The 21,255-nt window shown below is 46.4% G+C and overlaps 1 protein-coding gene across 4 annotated transcripts in view; it reads right to left on the bottom strand.

Moving 5' to 3' along the window:
* The window catches only part of pde5ab (phosphodiesterase 5A, cGMP-specific, b), a 225,694-nt gene that overhangs the window by 148,930 nt on the left and 55,509 nt on the right, over positions 1 to 21,255 (bottom strand). For all 4 annotated transcript variants that reach the window (XR_011940169.1, XM_072496192.1, XM_072496190.1 and 1 more), the window contains exons 4-5: positions 12,318 to 12,389; positions 3,217 to 3,306 (exon numbers count right to left, since the gene is read on the bottom strand). Coding sequence is in view for 3 of the 4 variants with exons in the window: in XM_072496192.1 (XP_072352293.1) it covers positions 3,217 to 3,306; positions 12,318 to 12,389 (162 nt within the window). In the remaining variant the exon portion in view is untranslated. The remainder of the gene's footprint in view (positions 1 to 3,216; positions 3,307 to 12,317; positions 12,390 to 21,255) is intronic.

The following is a 21,255-nucleotide window of genomic DNA, read 5'->3' as shown; positions in this document are numbered from 1 at the left end:
AGGAGCTGGGGGGCCCTGCACAAGCTCAGTTTGATGCGGTTGGTGGAGCAGATGGAGGAGGATTTTAAAAGATGGGATATGCTGCCACTCTCACTAGCGGGTAGGGTGTAGTCGGTCAAAATGACGGTCCTCCCGAGGTTCCTCTTTGTGTTCCAGTGCCTTCCCATTTTGATCCCCAAGGCCTTTTTCTAATGGGTAAGCAGGAGCATCATGGGATTTGTGTGGGCGAATAAGACCCCGAGGGTGAAGAGTGTGTTTCTGGAGCGTGGCAGGGACAGGGGGGGGGCTGCCGCTGCCGAATTTGTGTGGCTATTATTGGGCTGCCAATGTGGCGATGATCCGTTAGTGGGTAATGGAGGGAGAGGGGGCGGTGTTCAAGAGGCTAGAGATGGCGTCCTGTGTGGGCACGAGCCTGAGGGCGCTGCTGACAGCACCGCTGCCGCTCTCGCCAACAAGGTACACCACGGGTCCAGTGGTGGCGGTGACGCTGAAGATCTGGGGGCAGTGGAGGCAACACAGGGGCGAGGTGGGCGCCTCGGTTTGGTCACCGATTCGAGAGAATCATCGGTTCATCCCGGGAAGGATGGATGGGGGGTTCCGGAGCTGGCATCGGGAAGGGATTAGAAGAATGGGAGACCTGTTCATCGATGGGACGTTTGCAAACCTAGGGGCGCTGGAGGAGAAGTTTGGGCTGCCGCCGGGAAACACTTTGAGGTACATGCAAGTGAGGGCTTTTGTGAGGTGGCAGGTGAGGGAATTCCCGCTGCTTCCGGCACGTGGGATTCAGGACAGGGTGATTTTGGGTGTATGGGTTGGAGAAGGCAAGGTTCCGGCGATTTACCAGGAGCTGAAGGAAGAGGAGGAGGCCTCGGTGGAGGAGTTAAAGGGCAAGTTGGAGGAGGAGCTTGGGGAGGAGATAGATGAGGGTCTGTGGGCTGATGCCCTGAGTAGGGTTAATTCTTCCTCTTCTTGCGCCAGGCTCAGCCTAATACAGTTCAAAGTTACTCACAGAGCGCATATGACAGGGGCGAGATTGAGTAGGTTCTTTGGGGTGGAGGACAGATGTGGGAGGTGCTCGGGGAGCCCGGCAAATCATGTCCATATGTTCTGGTCGTGCCCGGCGCTGGATGGGTTTTGGAGGGGTTTTGCGAGGACTATGTCCAAGGTGGTGAATGCCCGGGTCAAGCCGAGCTGGGGATTGGCATTATTTGGGGTATCGGATGAGCCGGGAGTGCAGGAGGCAAAAGAGGCCGGTATTCTGGCCTTTGCGTCCCTGGTAGCCTGGCAGAGGATTTTGCTACTATGGAAAGATGCTAAGCCCCCCCAGTGTGGAAGCTTGGATCAATGACATGGCAGGGTTCACTAAGCTGGAGAGGATAAAGTTTGCCTTGTGAGGGTCTGTGCAGGGGTTCCTCAGGCGGTGGCAACCGTTCCTAGATTATCTCGCGAAATGTTAGGAGGAGGTCAGCAGCAGCAGCAGCCCAGGGGTGGGGGGTGGGGGGGTGGGGGTGGGGGGTGGGGGGGGGGGGGGATTTCTTTTGGGGTGGCGTTTGGATGAAGGTGGTTTTTTTTTCCCTATTTTGTGCTTTTAAATGTTATGTGGGGGGTTATTGTGTATGGGGGAAATTCAATGTTTAATATATGATTGTTGTGTTTTTGCTTCTTTTTTCTTGGTGGGGGGGGGGGGTTTGTTGAAAATTTGTTGGAAAATTTGAATAAATATATTTTTTTTAAAAGAAAGTCTCCTCCTAAGTAATGTTTTTCGCATATAATTTTAACCCTGATATTTTTGTCTTTTCTTGCTCTGACGCTCTTGGATCTTCATCAAGATGAGAATTGGCAATGTTGGAGAAAAGAACAGTTTATTCCATGTTCTGTACATCCATTTTGCACTCTGGTATTCTAATGTAATCACTTTACTGGGGCGGGATTCTCCGCAATTGGCGCGATGTCCGCCGACCGGCGCCAGAAACGGCGCAAATCAGTCCGGCATCGCACCGCCCCAAAGGTGCGGAATCCTCCGCATCTTGAGGGGCCGAGCCCTAACCTTGAGGGGCTAGGCCCCCGCCGGACTGATTTCCGCCCCGCCAGCTGGCGCGAAACTGACTTTGCCGTGCGGCACATGTGCGGGAGCGTCAGCGACCGCTCACGGCATCCCCGCGCATGCGCAGTGGAGGGGGTCTCTTCTGCCTCTGCCATAGTGGAGACCATGGCGAAGGCGGAAGGAAAAGAGTGCCCCCACGGCACAGGCCCGCCCACGGATCGGTGGGCCCCGATCGCGGGCCAGGCCACGCTGCCTTGTCCCACCGGTGGGTACCCCCCAGGACCGCGGAGCCCGCCCGCGCTGCCTTGTCCCGCCGGTAAAAGAGGTGGTTTGATTCTCGCCAGCGGGCCAGGCATTCCAGCAGCGGGACTTCGGCCCATCGCGGGCCGGAGAATCGCTGGGGGGGGGGGCCGCCAAACGGCGCGGCGCGATTCCCGCCCCCGCCAAATATCCGGTGCCGGAGAATTCGGCAACCGGCGGGGACGGGATTCACGCCAGTCCCCGGCGATTCTCCGACCCGGCGGGGGGTCAGAGACTCCCGCCCCTGGTTCCTGACACATTTTGCTGCACCTTTCAGCTCAAGTGTTTTCCTCTGCAAATTATTGAAAATGCATGTTGATAATAACACAGTGAGGGACCTTGTGAACTATGGGTGGAACTTAAAGTAGTGCTGTTGAAGTTGGCAGTTTCACGAGATGAGTAGATGCATCCCTCCTGTCCTTGGAGAGAGGTAGGTAATGTTAAGGTCAACAAATTACTGCCCTCCGTTTCTCATTGAGTCTCTTCAGCTGAAGCCTGTTATTATTTTGTGTAGCCATGACCAGAATGAATGGCGGAGCAGGCTGAGGGCCAAATCGCCTACTCCTGCTCCTTTTTTCTATGTTTTTTATGTTTCTAAAGTGTAACACCTCCTGTAAACAGGCGTGATGGACGCAAGATAAATAGATAAAATAATCTGCAAAGCAGCATCTAGACGGAATCCGACAGAGAAAAGTTTCATGGGTTACTGTGCAGCCACTGTATAGTTAGTGGGAGAGTGTTAGATAGCACAGAAAATTGTGGGGGAATTTGGGGGGATTCCCAGGGGTCTTCCACCATTCTCCCATCCCCAGTTCCCAAGCAATGTGTTAATGTTGGAATTCTGCAAGTATCATGTTTGTCCTTGGCAGTACCTGGTTGCGTCTGTTTTCAAGCAGTGAAGTCTCATACACTTTAGCTTTGTGAAGGACAATCCCGCAAAATGTCAAATAGGCAGCAAAATCCTGAAAAGCAATTACAATAATGATACTGCACAATGGAACTTAACATCAGCAAAATACAATTAGCATCAGTCGAATTTCCAATTTCTATCTTTTCCTTTGTTAAACTTAAAAATAAGTCAAATTAAGACTTGGACAACAAGGAGAATCAATTCACTCAGCAACTTAAACAGAAGAATAAAGCACGATAATTATCTTAAGAAAGCTCTAAACTCTAAATAATTAGTAACATATAGGGTATAATCAGTATTTTTCAGGTGGTTAAGATGATAAGACCGTAGCCATCTGAGATGGCCACCTGCAAAGAACCATGGGAATTGTGGCCAACCCAGGACTCAGACAGATACAGAGCTTCTGTGTATTTGAAACGCAGGTAGCTAGACCTGATCGAAACCCCCGCTCGTTTGCATTTTAATGGCCCGTTCCCCAGAACAATAGAACTCCAATCATGAAACTGGTACAGCCACAGACTGATCGGCGCCACTCCCTTTACTCAGAGAGCCCAACTGTCAAGGTCAATGACCGCTAAGGACCCGCCCAGCCACCAAGGCACCCACCCGCCCCTTTATTGGCCAAAATCGAAGGCCGTGATCAAAGCCTGTCGAATTATTGGATCTAAGATTAAAGACAGCCCCAAAGAGCGCGAAACCGTGGAGAGATAAAAAGAGGCACAGCCATGTGTTCGGTCTCTTTTGGACCCGGCCTGTGCCAGCCTTCTTTGAATCCGGCCTGTGCCAGCCCAATTGCAGCATAACGACCAGACAGCCAAGTTCAAGACCAACGATCGCTACCTGACGGGTGAGCCCAGCAGAGACAGAGCCACTTCTTCAAACCAGCCACGTGAGATCAAGATAAAGGCCTTATCCACTTGCACAGTGCAGGTCACCTGACGTTAAGTATAGGTTATTGTAGCTGATAGTTGTAGTTTAACTTGTAGTATATTGTGCTTGCATGTCGAAGTAACCCTTGTGTGTAAATAAACCATCTTTCAACTTGAACTGACTAACTGGTTGTGTGGCCATTTGACCGATATACGGGAAAGCCTTGTGGTTCAGTAAGAGAAACAGAAACACTCACAGTATTGGCGACACTGTTGGGACATAACATCATATCATAAAAAGAGTCTCAGTATCATATTGGCGACTCTAAAGAGCAACATTATTGGTGACGCTGGTGGGATAGTATTCCATCAAATTGGCAACAAGACAGCTTCCTAGTAGTTAAGCCACAAGTGGACTTCTTCAATAGAATTCCATATTCTCAGCATATTACCATATGGCCGCAACTATAACAATTTTAATTTTGAGCAGTGATTTTCATTTTTCAATTTAAAATCAAATACTATGGGTGGGATTTTTCCTCGCCACCCGCTACATTTTTCGTGGCGGCGGAGGCAACCAGCCATTGGCTGAGGGTGGGATCTTCTGGACCCGCCGTTGTCAACGGTGTTTCCTGTTGAATGCATCCCTCGCTGCTTGGAAGCAGCATCAGCGGGACTGGAAGATCCCTCCGGCGTGAATGGGTGGAAAGCTCCAGCCTATGAATTTTTATAGCTGCTAAATAGCACCAGATGGCATTCTCAATCAAGTCAAAATTTCAGCTAGAGGAGTTGCTGGGTTCACTGATACTCACGTAACCTGGCTGGCCAGAATTAATGTTAAAAAACTGTAAGTCAATGAAGCTGTCAACTTCAATAACATGTCTAAAGTTCCAACCTGCCTCCTAGCAGTGGGCTGGTTGCCCTCCAACCTTTTGGTCTAAGTTTGAATTGGAAGTGGATGGATTGGAGATGAGCTTACATTTGGAATTGCATTTTATATAGAAGATAGAAGCAGGAGGAAGCCTTTTGGCCCTTCAAGCCTGCTCTGTCATTTATCATGATCATGGCTGATCATCCAACTTTAGGGCAGCATGATAGCACAAGTGGCTAGCACTGTGGCTTCACAGTGCCAGGGTCCCAGGTTCAATTCCCCACTGGGTCACTGTCTGTTCGGAGTCTGCACGTTCTCCCCGTGTCGGTGTGGGTTTCCTCTGGGTGCTCCGGTTTCCTCCCACAGTCCAAAGATGTGCAGGTTAGGTGACTTGGCCATGCTAAATTGCCCTTAGTGTCCAAAATGGTTAGCAGGGGTTATTGGGTTACGGGGATAGGGTGGAAGTGAGGGCTTAAGTGGGTCGGTGCTTCCCCGATAGGCCGAATGGCCTCCATCTGCACTGTATGTTCTATGTTCTTAATAGCCAATTAAATATCTTTTTTTATTGTCACAAGTAGGCTTTCTCTTGCTTTCTCCCCATAACCTTTGATCCCATTCTCCCCAAGTGCTATATCCAGCCGCCTCTTGAATGTATTCAATGTTTTAACATCAACTACTTTGTGGGTAATGAATTCCACAGACTCACCACTCTTTGGGTGAACAAATGTCTCCTCATCTCTGTATTTTTAAGACTCTAATCCCCTTTTTCCAACCCAAACCTACCTGTATTTTTAGGTTAAACTTTCTCCAATAGTGTTTGGATCCTACAATTGTGTGAGGGGCATATTTACTCATTTAAATGTCAAATCTAAAAATAACAACCTCACAATTGTATAGCATTTAACTAAATCTCAATAATGCCCTGCTATATTACTCAGATAATAAGGTGGAATTTGCAAGCAGTGGACCTAATAAAGAACAATTGAACAAGTCTGTTTTCTATGATGTATGTTAGTCAGGATACCAAAGGGTTGATTCCCTAATTGCGTGCTCCCAATGCAACATGGAACTCACATAAAGATAATCTCAGACAAGTTTGGTTGCCATTCCCTCTGAAAGCATTGCCCTCAGAATCAACTTGGAAGAACAGCTCCCTGCTAGAATGTAAGGGATCAATAGTACCTGCCTGAATCACTAAAACAAATAAACAGCACCTTAATAATTTCATCCAAAAACAACATTGCAAAAAAGATAAGGGGCGGGAATCTTCGGAAACCGGCGGGGCGGGCAACTCCAGTGTGAAGAAGTGGCGTGAACCACTCCAGTGTTGGGCCGCCCCGAAGGTGCGGAATCCTCAGCACCTTCAGGGGCTAGGCCGGCGCCGGAGTGGTTTGTGCCACGCCGGCCAGCGCGGAAGGGGCTTGGCGCCACGCCAACTGGCGCCGAAGGGCCTCCGCCGGCCGGCGCATGCGCGGGAGCACCAGCGTGTGCTGGCATCATCTCAGTGCATGCGCAGGGGGGGGTTCAGCCCCGTGCCGGTCATCACGGACTGTTACACCAGCGGCGCAGAGGAATAGGGTGCTAGGTCCTGCCGGTAAATACCTGTCGTAACATACACCGGCGGGATTCACGCCGCCCCCCGGTGATTCTCCGACCCGGTGGGGGGTCAGAGAATCCCGCCCAAGAACAAAGAACAAAGAAAGGTACAGCACAGGAACAGGCCCTTCGGCCCTCCAAGTCCATGCTGACCATGCTGCCCGACTAAAATACAATCTTCTACACTTCCTGGGTCCGTATCCCTCTATTCCCATCCTATTCATAGAACATAGAACATTATAGCGCAGTACAGGCCCTTCAGCCCTCGATGTTGCGCCGACCTGTGAAACCACTCTAAAGCCCATCTACACTATTCCCTTATCATCCACATGTCTATCCAATGACCATTTGAATGCCCTTAGTGTTGGCGAGTCCACTACTGTTGCAGGTAGGGCATTCCACGTCCTTACGACTCTCTCAGTAAAGAACCTACCTCTGACATCTGTCTTATATCTATCTCCCCTCAATTTAAAGCTATGTCCCCTCGTGCTAGACATCACCATCCGAGGAAAAAGGCTCTCACTGTCCACCCTATCCAATCCTCTGATCATCTTGTATGCCTCAATTAAGTCACCCCCTTAACCTTCTTCTCTCTAATGAAAACAGCCTCAGGTCCCTCAGACTTTCCTCATAAGATCTTCCCTCCATACCAGGTAACATGACCTCATGGCTCCGAAACTCAATTCCTCTACCAATAAAAACTAACACAGCGTACGCCTTCTTAATAACTCTCTCAACCTGGGTGGCAACTTTCAGGGATCTATGTACATGGACACCGAGATCTCTCTGCTCATCCACACTGCCAAGAATCTTACCATTAGCCCAGTACTCTGTCTTCCTGTTATTCCTTCCAAAATGAATCACCTCACACTTTTCTGCATTAAACTCCATTTGCCACCTCTCAGCCCAGCGCTGCAGCTTATCTATGTCCCTCTGTAACTTGTAACATCCTTCCGCACTGTCCACAACTCCACTGACTTTAGTGTCATCTGCAAATTTACTCACCCATCCTTCTACGCCCTCCTCCAGGTCATTTATAAAAATGACAAACAGCAGTGGCCCCAAAACAGATCCTTGTGATACACCACTAGTAACTGGACTCCAGTCTAAACATTTCCCATCAACCACCACCCTTTGTCTTCTTCCAGCCAGCCAATTTCTGATCCAAACTGCTAAATCACCCTGAATCCCATGCCTCCGTATTTTCTGCAGTAACCTACCGTGGGGAACCTTATCAAATGCTTTACTGAAATCTATATACACCACATCAACTGCTTTACCCTCATCCACCTGTTTGGTCACCTTCTCAAAGAACTCAATAAGGTTTGTGAGGCACGACGTACCCTTCACAAAGCCATGCTGACTATCTCTAATCAAATTATTCCTTTCCAGATGATTATACATCCTATCTCTTATAAACCTTTCCAAGATTTTGCCCACAACAGAAGTACGGCTCACTGGTCTATAGTTACCGGGGTTGTCTCTACTTCCCTTCTTGAATAAGGGGACAACATTTGCTATCCTCCAGTCTTCTGGCACTATTCCTGTAGACTAAAGATGACTTAAAGATCAAAGCCAAAGACTCAGCAATCTCCTCCCTAGCTTCCTAGGATAAATCCCATCCGGCCCAGGGGACTTATCTATTTTCACACTTTCCAGAATTGCTAACACCTCCTCCTTATGAACCTCAAGCCCTTCTAGTCTAATAGCCTGAATCTCAGTATTCTCCTCGACAACATTATCTTTTTCCTGTGTGAATACTGACGAAAAATATTCATTTAGCACCTCTCCTATCTCCTCGGACTCCAAGCACAACTTCCCACTACTGTCCTTGACTGGCCCTACTCTTACCCTAGTCATATGTTTATTCCTGACATATCTATAGAAAGCTTTATGGTTATCCTTGATCCTACCTGCCAAAGACTTCTCATGTCCCCTCCTGGCTCTTCTTAGCTCTCTCTTTAGGTCCTTCCTAGCTAACTTGTAGCTCCCGAGCGCCCTAACTGAACCTTCATGTCTCATCTTTACATAAGCCTCCTTCTTCCTCTTGACAAGTGTTTCGACTGCTTTAGTAAACCACGGTTCCCTTGCTTGACCACTTCCTCCCTGTCTGACAGGTACATACTTATCAAAGACACGCAGTAGCTGTTCCTTGAACAGGCTCCACATTTCCATTGTGCCCATCCCCTGCAGTTTTCCTCTCCATCCGATGCATCCTAAGTCTTGCCTCATCGCATCATAATTGGCTTTCCCCCAGATATAACTCTTGCCCTGCGGTATATACCTATCCCTTTCCATCACTAAAGTAAATTGTGGTCACTTTCACCAAAGGGCTCACCTACCTCCAAATCTAACACCTGTCCTGGTTCATTACCCAGTACCAAATCCAAAATGGCCTCGCCTCTCATTGGCCTATCTACATACTGTGTCAGGAAACCCTCCTGCACACACTGGACAAACATGGACCCATCTAAAGTACTCAAACTAGAGCGTTTCCAGTCAATATTTGGAAAGTTAAAGTCCCCCATAACAACGACCCTGTTGCTTTCGCTCCTATCCAGAAGCATCTTTGCAATCCTTTCCTCTACATCTCTGGAACTTTTCGGAGGCCTATAGAAAACCCCTAACAGGGTGACCTATCCTTTCCTGTTTCATGTATTCATGTATTTGTCAAGATGCCCCTGAAATGTCACTATCGTCCCTGCTTCCACCAACTCCTCCGGTAGCGAGTTCCAGGCACCCACTACCCTCTGTGTAAAAAACTTGACCCCTCTACCCTGGGGAAAAGCCTCTGACTATCCACTCTGTCTATGCCCCTCATAATTTTGTAGACCTCTATCAGGTCACCCCTCAACCTCCGTCGTTCCAGTGAGAACAAACCGAGTTTATTCAACCGCTCCTCATAGCTAATGCCCTCCATACCAGGCAACATTCTGGTAAATCTCTTCTGCACCCTCTCTAAAGCCTCCACATCCTTCTGGTAGTGTGGCGACCAGAATTGAACACTATACTCCAAGTGTGGCCTAACTAAGGTTCTATACAGCTGCAACATGACTTGCCAATTCTTATACTCAATGCCCTGGCCAATGAAGGCAAGCATGCCGTATGCCTTCTTGACCACCTTCTCCACCTGTGTTGCCCCTTTCAGTGACCTGTGGACCTGTACACCTAGATCTCTCTGACTTTCTTGAGGGTTCTACCATTCACTGTATATTCCCTACCTGCATTAGACCTTCCAAAATGCATTACCTCACATTTGTCCGGATTAAACTTTGAAGCATTGCGCAGGTGAAGCACACACAGCCTGAGTGAGTGAGACACAGACAGAGTGAGAGTTTGAAACTTGGTAAATTGGTGCAGTGAGGCAACCAGGAAAGGAAAGTGATCAATCTAATTCTGTTGTTTTTCAGTTAAAAGTGCAGTGTAGATTAGTGTCTGATTGGCTGAAGCTGCACCCACCTTAATTGCTGAGAGGCAGTTATCTGGCAGTCGCCTGTTTAGGGGCACAAAGGTCCACATTGTATTTCTTCTCTTTGAAGTTTTAGTGTGAGTCATCCTAAAGTCTGTATAAAAGACTACATCTCTCCGCCCAAGTCTCCAAACAATCTAAATCCTGCTGTATCCTCTGACAGTCCTCATCGCTATCCGCAATTCCACCAACCTTTGTGTCGTCTGCAAACTTACTAATCAGACCAGTTACATTTTCCTCCAAATCATTTATATATACTACAAACAGCAAAGGTCCCAGCACTGATCCCTGCGGAACACCACTGGTCACAGCCCTCCAATTAGAAAAGCATCCTTCTATTGCTACTCTCTGCCTTCTATGACCTAGCCAGTTCTGTATCCACCTTGCCAGCTCACCCCTGATCCCGTGTGACTTCACCTTTTGTACTAGTCTACCATGAGGGACCTTTTCAAAGGCCTTACTGAAGTCCACATAGACACATCCACTGCCCTACCTGCATCAATCACCTTTGTGACCTCCTCGAAAAACTCTATCAAGTTAGTGAGACATGACCTCCCCTTCACAAAACCATGCTGCCTCTCACTAATACGCCCACTTGCTTCCAAATGGGAGTAGATCCTGACTCGAAGAATTCTCTCCAGTAATTTCCCTACCACTGACGTAAGGCTCACCGGCCTGTAGTTCCCTGGATTATCCTTGCTACCCTTCTTAAACAGAGGAACAACATTGGCTATTCTCCAGTCCTCCGGGACATCACCTGAAGGCAGTGAGGATCCAAAGATTTCTGTCAAGGCCTCAGCAATTTCCTCTCTAGGCTCCTTCAGTATACTCCTTCAGTATTCTGGGGTAGATCCCATCAGGCCCTGGGGACTTATCTACCTTAATATTTTTCAAGACGCCCAACACCTCATCTTTGTGACCCAGGCTATCTACACACCCTTCTCCAGACTCAACTTCTACCAATTCCTTCTCTTTGGTGAAGAAGTGGGCTAACATTGGACAGGTCTTTCAAAGAACTGGCAGAGGCACTATATAGTGAGGAACATCCTGCTGTGCTGTAACATTACACCACTCACAACAATAGATTTTCTCAATAACGCTAGCTTACCTTCCATATTCAAATATTAGAGTGGAACTTAAAACACTCCCTCTGCCAAAAGGCCATTGTGCTATTGGCTGAACTAATATAGACTAAAACAAAGTTTTGCCTGCCGTTTAATGATCCACAATACGAATCTATCAGCTGTTGGCGCAATGGCCATAGCGGTAAATAACCCATGGTTTAGCACAGTGGGCTAAATAGCTGGCTTGTAAAGCAGACCAAGGCCAGCAGCGTGGGTTCAATTCCCGTACCAGCCTCCCTGAACAGGCGCCGGAATATGGTAACTAGGGGCTTTTCACAGTAACTTCATTTGAAGCCTACTTGTGACAATAAGAGATTTTCATTTCATTTCATTTTCAACACTCACTGTCCAGTCTCACACTCACAAATGTCCATTTGAGGAAAAACACTCGGTGCCCAACGCCATTGAGCAGTTTTACCTCTGCACGATTCACTGCCTTCAACTGTGGGGGATTAGGAGGAAAGGGGGAAAGAGAAAATAAACCCCAAGGTGAAACAGGCTTACTAGCACCACAGAATTACTTTTGGAAACGTTGAAATGTACCACTGCTGTAACCACTTATCACCTGAACAAAGCAACTGGGACTTTACTGTCAAGTATTATTCCAATGCTTTACAATTCTGTTTGAGTGTCTCCTTTAAACCATTTCATTTGTTGGAAAAATAAAGTTAAAAACATAGGGAAACATGAACATAAAATGAATAGTTGCATTGTATGATGCAACAATAACAAACAATAGATTGGATACATCAAATACTGGAACAGAACATTCTACTTTTAAAATTCACATCAGATAAAAGTTAAGATTTTAATACATCCTTTCTACCCTTTAAATTAAAATGGCAATCACTTGCTTCCTATCCTTTACTCTCTGTTTTGCAGCAATATCAACTAAAATTAATTGACATACCAAAAAACAAATCTTTCATGAATCAGCAAGTAATAAATGATCCCATTCTTGTGCTCATCCATAGTATTAATCATAATATTTACTGGAAGAAATCTAGAATTTAGAAATGGGTCATCTGCTCCGCTCCCTTCATTTACTATATTATATATTCTCATTCCTTCTCATTTAAACAAAACAAGGTGAGTTTCTCATTAAATAAATGAGTAATAACCTTTTTATTTTACCTTTTCATCTTTTTTGGTGAATACTCCATTTGTTCCACATTTCTTGTTGATTGCTTGGGCAACACCAACAACCTGTTAAGACAGAAATGATCAATTAGAAAGTAGGTCAAGCTACATGCACACAAACTAAAGAAAGTTCACACCATTGTGTTTGGAAGTCTAAATTAACAAATGATACAAAGATGTTCATGAAAATGTATTAACTTTCCTGATTTCTAAGTATTGATTTCGTTTCATTTGAATTGTGGCAGAATTTATGCATCTGATATTCAGTAGGGCAGCACGGTAGCAAAGTGGTTAGCACAGTTGCTTCACAGCTCCAGGGTCCCAGGTTCGATTGCCGGCTTGGGTCACTGTCTGTGCGGAGTCTGCACGTTCTCCCCGTGTCTGCATGAGTTTCCTCCGGGTGTTCCTGTTTCCTCCCACAGTTCCCAAAAGACATGCTGTTAGGTAATTGGACATTCTGAATTCTCCCTCCGTGTACCTGAACAGGTGCCGGAGTGTGGTGACTAGGGGATTTTCACAGTAACTTCATTGCAGTGTTAATGTAAGCCTACTTGAAATGAAATTAAATGAAAATCGCTTATTGTCACAAGTAGGCTTCAAATGAAGTTACTGTGAAAAGCCCCTAGTCGCCATATTCAGGCGCGGCTGGTATGGGAATTGAACCGTGCTGCTGGCCTGCCGTGGTCTGCTTTAAAAGCCAGCTATTTAGCCCAGTGTGTTAAACCAACACAAATATGGGCGACACAAATAAAGACTACTATTATTATTAGAAAAGGTAGAAAGGAACAACCAACAAAGTTAAACTGACTTGAATTTCAATTTTCCATTGAAGGTGATTGAATCTCTTGATGGATCTTCAACTAAAACCAGCCAAGTTGCATATAGGTAACTTATTAAGTATGGAAAAGTAGTAAATCAGCTGTTCGTTTACCTCGGGCAGAATTTTCCGCTCAGGAGGCTACGTTCTCCCGCCGAAGATGAATCGCCTCTGGTTTGTGCTCAGGCTGGGAGCGGAAATCCAGAGGCATGCACTATAACTTGCCATGCAAATTTATGAATGGCAGGGATTGCAAGGGACTCCAATGTGAATCCCGATATCAGGCCGCCATTTTGAACGGCAGCCCGATAGCAAGATCTGGCCACTGGGCCCCCTCCCCCTCGCAAAGCAAATCACCCCTCCCCACCACAGGATTTGGTAAGTCACCCACACACCCCCACAGAACAAGGGTGACCTGACCACCCCACAACTGCCCACCAGAGGCCCCTTTACAGAAACCCCCACTAGAAACCCCCCATGAAAGAGACCCACACAAGAGATCCCCTCATGACCAATACTCCCACCAGACTCCTACACCCCCACCCATTACAGAGACCCCTGTTGGAAGCAAGAGAGCAGTCCAGATAGAGACAATGAAAAAAGCAGCACCTGTAATTCCTTAGAAAGCATCAGCTGGGTTTAAACTCCCTCAGATCTTTGATCTGCAAAGCTTTCATTCACATCAATGGGAATTGGTTTTACAAGGCTGTGATTGACAGTTTGTACACAGCCAGCTGTCTTGATTGTTTAATTTAATTTCCCTTCACACTTGAATGGATCTCGAGTATCCAGCTGTGAAACTAACCGCAATGTTTATAAACATCTAGCTATGATTGACAGTTCTTGGACCACGTCAAAGGTACTTAAGTGCTCTCACTTCTTATTTTTCTCTGCAGAAAGCACATAATTGCTTTCAGGTGCTGCCTACTCTGTCTCAGCCAGCAGGTGTATTGCACAGGTGAGTTTTAAAGCAGTGATACTTTCATTATCTCTGATTATACTTCTCTCTAGCTTCCAGGCAGGGGTCTCTGTAATGGGGTGGTTTCTTTTGGGGGTCTCTCTCATGGGAGGCGGGGGGGGGGGGGGGGATTCTGCTGGGTGTCTCTCTCATGGGGGGTTTCTGATGGAACTCTCTCTTATGGGGGAGACTCTGGTGGGGGTCTATCCTATGGGTGCCTCTGGGGGGCTTTTCTCTTATGGGTGTCTCTGGTGGGGGTCTCTCTTATGGGGGTCTCAATGGGGGTCTCTGTAATGGGAGTCTCTGGTGGGGGGTCTGGCAGGGGGGTCTGTTATCGGTGGGCTGAGCAGGATTTGCAATGTGGGGGGAAAGGGCCCTCTGATAGGTTTTGGCGCAGCTCCCTTAAAGTGTTCCGCTCTTGGCCTACTGCAAGGTCCACCGCACCAGGGCCATGCTGGGAAATACCTGCACCAATTCTCACCTACGAGAACCAAAGAATCATGTAGGCTCAGAGATTCCGCTATCCACCCCATTTATAGGGTGCAAATGGGTCAATTTGACCGATTTGCACCCTCCCGCTGGTGCGGGGCGCAAACCTCGATACTGTCGCCAGCGGAAGACCAGAGCATTGGGATTGGCCCGTTTTTTGGAAGATGTTGGATTCTGTTGCTTCAGAACTCTGTTCCAGCTCAGAGGGCAGAGAATCCAGCCTCTAATGTTTGTTACCAGCCCATATTTTGTCTGGTATTTGGAGCTCTTTTTACAGAGAGTGATGGATATAATTAGAGGGATTTAGCAAGTTAAAGGAAGGGACTGTATTTGAAGATAAAAACGCTGGTCATCATTATGAAAGCTGCTAATACTCTGAACGTATATTTTAGTTATTGAAAAGGTTTGGGAACTCTTATAACCTGCAAACGACCTACGGGGATGAACCAATTATCCTTCCCGTGAGCCTTGTTGAATACGAGCTTCCCTGTTGAGGGGCGCGGGGCCCATCAGTGGAGTAAATGGACTCTAGCATAAAAGATGAGAGCTGAGTATGTGCAGTCCCAGCCCAGGCCTGCATATATAGTTTACCTTGTAATAAACTAGATTTATTTAAGCCTCTCGTTTGACTCCTCTGTGGCCACTAAAGTAACAAAACTGATTTAACAAAATTATGGGAAGCATGAGACACTGATCCGAAAACCTAGTTCCTTCCACAATAACCTGGAAACGAGAAACCAGTCTGCCGATCAAGGGATGGAGCAAAAAAGCTATTGCACGAAATTATGTAAAGTTTACAGTACAGAAGCAAGTCACTCCGCCCAATTGATCTTTGCCAATGTTTACCCTCCGTAAGATCCTTCTTCCACACAGTTCAGCAGACCCTGTCAACGTATCCTTCTAGGTTGGCATGATGGCACAGTGGTTAGCACTGCTGTCTCACAGCACCAGGGACCTGGGTTCAATTCCGGCCTAAGGTGACTGTGTGGAGTTTGCACTTCCTCCCCGTATCTGCGTGGGTTTCCTCAGGGTGTTCCGGTTTCCTCCCACAGTCCCAGGATGTGGATTGGCCATGATAAATGCCCTCAGTGTCCAAAGGTTAGGTGGGATTATGGGGATAGGGTGGGAGAGTGGGCCTTAGTGGGGTGCTCTTTGGGAGGGTCGATGCAGACTCAATGGGCAAAATGGCCTCCTTCTGCACTGTAGGGATTTTATGATTCCTTTCTCCCTCATGTACTGATGTAGCTTTCCCTTATCTCTGCTGTTAATCTCAATTTTATTCTATTCATTTCTTGTGGTTTCACATTCTCACTACACTTCCTTGTTGGATTTATTAATGATTATCTCACATTTATTGCCTCTAGTTTGAGTCATTTCCACAAGTGGAAAGATCTCTGCATTCACCCTACAGTGCCGTTCAGAGATTGAAAGGTCGGCCTGTTCAGTCTGTCCTGAGTGCTGCACCCACTCATCCTTGTGAGTCATTTTTGCACTTCCTCCAGAGCTCCTTTTTGAAACATGCAGATAAGTTGCTAACTGTGCACTTAAATGTGGTCTAAACAAGGTGCAATAGAAGTTAACAAGTTCCTTCAGAAATGAACCCCAGTGTCTGTTTGCACTTTGTATTGGTTTGTTAACCTGTATTGTTACTTTTACTGATTGCGGAACTGTACCCTTAAATTCCTTGGAACCCTTACCCTATTTAGACTCTTATCTTCCAAGGAGTAAATTGTTTCTTCATCTCTCCCACCAAATGCACCAATTCACACTCACCTGCACTGAAGTTCATTTTGCATTTACATGTCTATTCTGCAAGTTTGTCTTTGCCTTCATCTATTTTGGTTCAGCCTTCCTCAGTATTAATTAAAGACCCCCCCCCCCCCCCCCCCCCCCCCCACCCCCCCTCACTCCCATCCCCAGCCCTCCACTCCGCTCCTGAAGTTGCTGTCATCCACAAGCTAACCACTGGGTGGACGTTGTCAAATATCAGTTGTGGCTCAGCTGGTAATGCTCTTACCCCAGAGCCACAAGGTTGTGGGTTCAAGTCTTCAGGGCTGGATGACAAAAATCAAGATTGACACTACAGTACCAGGAGAGTGCTATATTGTTGGATGTGCTCTCCTTTAAATAAGATGTGGAGCTGAACCCCAACCACCCTCTCAATTGAATGTAGAAAATCACCTGATGCTATTTTGTAGAAAAGTATGCTCTGGCCAATTATTTATCCCTTAATAAACATTACAAAACACACCCTATCTATTCAATCTCACATTGAGGTTTGTAGGAGCTTACTGTGGGCATATTGGACGCTGCATTTCTTACATTCTAACAATGAATGCACATCAAAAGACTACTTCATTGGCTGTTAATGCTTTGAGGTACCCTGGGGTGTGAAGAGTGCAATGTAAACGCAACCTTCCTTTATTTTCTTTAAAATGGACATGGTCAGAAAGAATTCCTAAAGGCAGTATGGTGGCACAGTGCTGCCTCACGGCGCCGAGGTCCCAGGTTCGATCCCGGCTCTGGGTCACGGTCCGTGTGGAGTTTGCACATTCTCCCCGTGTTTGCGTAGGTTTCGCCCCCACAACCCAAAAGACGGGCAGTCTAGGTGGATTGGCCATGCTAACTTGCCCCTTAATTGAAAAAAATGAACTGGGTACTCTAAATTTATTTTTAAAAATAAAGAATTGCTTGCAAGGGTGATGATGTCACTTGCCATTTCAGGGCAAATTTTCAGCAAATCAATGTTGAAGCAAAGCCTGGAAGGAGTTGGAGAAAGATGGCACAGCAGATGAACAGTGTCACTGGCTGTACCACCCTACCCCATAACCCAGTAACCCCACCTAATAGGTTAGGTGGGGTTACTGGGTTATGGGGATAGGGTGGAGATGTTGACCTTGGGTAGGGTGCTCTTTCCAAGAGCCGGTGCAGACTTGATGGGCCAAATGGCCTCCTTCTGCACTGTAAATTCTATGATTCTATTATTTTTCTGCATTGTTCCTTGCAGCAGGAGGCATGGCTCAGCTTCTGTAAGACTGCTGACTTTTAGCGTGTGTACACATGTCCATCTTATTCCTATCCGGAAGGTGCAAATCACCTCTTACTGCAAATCTGAATTGACGGTTGCTAGCAGTCTGCCTGTGATTCAGCCAAAGCTGCCTGGCATTTCTCATTGTTCTTCCTTGTTCAAAAGCTAGAAATAATGAGCTTATCATTGGAAAACCAAAAGTCCCAATTTTATGAACGTACTGGAGCACTTGGCACAGTGTCTTTTGACTAACTAAGTAGAACGAGGAAAGAAACAAAAGCAAAACCAGACAACAGGTTGAAATTTCTAAGCCTCACCATGCTCCTGCAAATCTTACTATAGGGCTCTTTAAATGCAATTCTCTAAGCTGGACATCTTACATTCTTTATACCCGTGAGGGAGAGTTTCCCCAAGCAAATGGGAGTTAAATCCCCAAAATGTGAATCCTGCAGAAAGCTCAACATCATCATAGCTACTTCTAGCTTTGACCTATGATGTTGAGATTCTGGCGTTGGACTGGGGTGGGCACAGTAAGGAGTCTTACAACACCAGCTGACTCATCTGATGAAGGAGCAATGCACTGAAAGCTAGTGATTCCAAATAAAACTGTTGGATTTAACCTGGTGTTGTAAGACTTCTTACTGAGCTTTTACCTAGGCATGTTTGAAGGTTTCTGGAACATACCTCTTCATTCACCTGAGGAAGGAGCAGTGCTCTGAAAGCTAGTGCTTGAAACACACCTGTTGGACTTTAACCTGGTGTTGTATGACTTCTTACTGAGCTTTTACCGCGGCATGTTTGAAGGTGAGCAGAGAACTATATGCAACTTTGTCCTGCCATTAACACATTCTAATCTCTTAATGTGCCACTATCAGCACCCTTCTTAGCTTTGATCACCTCTGTTCACAACATCTTAGTCAATCTCCACCTATCACTAGCACTCTACTCAGCTCCACTGCTCCACGCTACCCCCCCCCCCCCCCCCCCCCACCCACAGATCAAACCTTTAGCTCCCTTCTCTTTGCACAGATGCTGTCAGACCTGCTGAGATTGTCCAGTATTTTCTGTTTTTGTTTCAGATTCCAGCATCTGAAATAACTTGCTTTTAACAATATGCAACTATTGGGTAAGTATTATAATAAACAAATAATTGCCATTTTAGACAATTTTGCAACATTTAACAGGCAGAAAATGCATTTTCTGAATTGTGTGGAATTCGTCAGGGCCACTGCAGCAAGTATACAAGAGGGTGAATTACCTCAGGGAAACTGATAGGCCAGCACTCGATTTTGATCAGTGAAACTGAAGAGCTGCAGCCAGGGCCAGGTGAGAGTTTGTTGCTCACAGCACTCCTCTTCAGAGAGTGGTTTCAGTGCTCTACCGGTGATTGCCAACTCTGTGAAAAACACTGCTGTTCTGAGGAATTCTGTGCAGGAGAATTGTGGGGAGGTCAGAGTGAGGGGCTTGAGAACTGAAATTGCTGCACCACTCACCTTTCAGACCCTGAGATTATGGATCACCGAGTGTATTGTCTTTAGCTTGGAGGGATCAGGCTACTTCTGCTGGCTTCCTTGGTCACTTCCTTCACTGAATGCTTACTTTGTGATGTTGCCCTCTTTCCCTTATCCTTGGGGAAGATCACATCACTACAGCCCCTGAAATCCCACAGCGGGACAATCCAGGTAAGAGATGATGCTCGATCAATGACTCCAGAAGTGAGAATGGATGACAATTGAAGGCTTTAATGGACTAGATGTTTCCCCCAGCAGCGTAGGTACAGAATGCAGCTGCTAGGGAGACACAGACTCTTATACTCCGCCTTACTGGGCGGAACCAGCAGGCAGGCTTCACCAATGATCTTCCTGTCTCAGGTACCTCCCACACCAATGATCTTACAGCCTCAACCTAGGTACCGTAATACCCCTAATACCGACTACCACAAGAGAGCAATGCAAGGAGCAGCCAGTTCTCTCTTCATTCCTGTCATTGATGCACTCTCACAGATCCTAGTCCCATTGAACCATTCTAACCCATATGGGGGTCCTTTATTTATTAACCCTCCCTTTGACAGAATCAATGCATCATCCCACCCACCCTCTCTGACTGGCCAGGAACCCAGAAGTGGGATGCTAATGTCATGGCTCAATTTAAAGAGCATTGGCAAAGCCTGCTGATGGGCTCAGTGGGTTCCACCTCGCTTAATGTTCCTGCTGTTTCAGCCAGGGCTAAGGTAAGAAAATCCTGCCCATTATACCTGGGTGGGTAGATGATTGAATGCTGTACTGATGAAAATGCTTGGAAAATTTGAGAGAATCATCAGGCTTAGTTTAATGTAAAGTAAATATAAGATGTGAGAACTTCTGGATCCACTACAAAAATTGACTTGGACTTTCGATGGGGGTGACAAAAAGATGGAAATCTGGTGCAACAAACCTTTATTTTGTTATATTCAGTTATGTCCACTTTACATCAAATAATCAGGCATAATCAATCAGAAATGTAGTCCGTTACCAAGCCATATGATAGACTAATAGTAAAAAGTAAAAATAGACCTTGTACTTATAAAGTGCATTACATGTGCTCATAGAATCATAGAATTTACAGTGCAGAAATGAAAATGAAATGAAATGAAAGAATGAGGACATTCGGCCCATCGAGTCTGCACCGGCCCTTGGAAAGAGCACCCTACATAAGCCGAGGCTATCCCCGTAACCCAATAACCCGACCTAACCTTTTGGACACGAAGGGGCAATTTATCATGGCCAATCCACCTAACCTGCACATCTTTGGACTGTGGGAGGAAACCGAGCCCCCGGAGGAAACCCACGCACACACAGGGAGAACGTGCAGACTCCGCACAGACAGTGACCCGTGACTGGAATTGAACCTGGGAGCCTGGAGCTGTAAGGCAGCAGTGCTAACCACTGTGCCACCCTGCCGCCCCAAGAACATCTCAGAACATCTCAAACCTTTTTCACCCAATAAATAGGTTTTGAAATGTAGTTTCTGCTGTTACATGTAGACATACACTGTCAAATATAACCAGGTCCCACAGCCAGCAATCACCCAAATAGCCAAGTAATCTGTTTTGCTGGTTTTGGCAGAGAGATAATTATTGGCCAACACACTTATTCTCGTTAACAGAAAGGTAAAACATCCAGATTTCAAGAACAAGTTGCAACAGCTCTTTTATCTAAGCTGTGCGTTTATTCAAAGTGGGTGAGGATAGCATTCAATCAAACTATAACATAATTCTTGCACAATTAATCAAATACAGATGGAAAGAGGCACTTGAATCCTGAAGCAAGTCAGTTCCTCTATTGTGCACTACAGCTGCAAAAGACATTGCAAGCCAACATTCTTTATACAAACCTTTCTCCTCGACTGGTATGTCTAGACTCTCCGTTTTGAAGATACAGTTGGTCTGAACATGAATATTCAGAAGCAGGAACTCACACAACATCAGATTACATTCCATTGATTTCACGGGCATGGGGAGTGAACAGGATTTGCTGTGGGATTGGATAGAGGCAGCAAAGGTTTGGATGGGTTAAAGTTTCTTGAGGGTGGAAGATGGGAGGCCGCTCAGGAAAGAAAGGAACAGGGACTTACAGTGGTGATATGTAGAGGAGCAGTAGCA

This window comes from Scyliorhinus torazame, chromosome 3, assembly GCF_047496885.1.
Source record: "Scyliorhinus torazame isolate Kashiwa2021f chromosome 3, sScyTor2.1, whole genome shotgun sequence".
Taxonomy (NCBI): Eukaryota; Metazoa; Chordata; class Chondrichthyes; order Carcharhiniformes; family Scyliorhinidae; genus Scyliorhinus; species Scyliorhinus torazame.
Note: the sequence above shows the minus strand (reverse complement) of the source record. Positions and strands in the feature narration are given on the sequence as shown.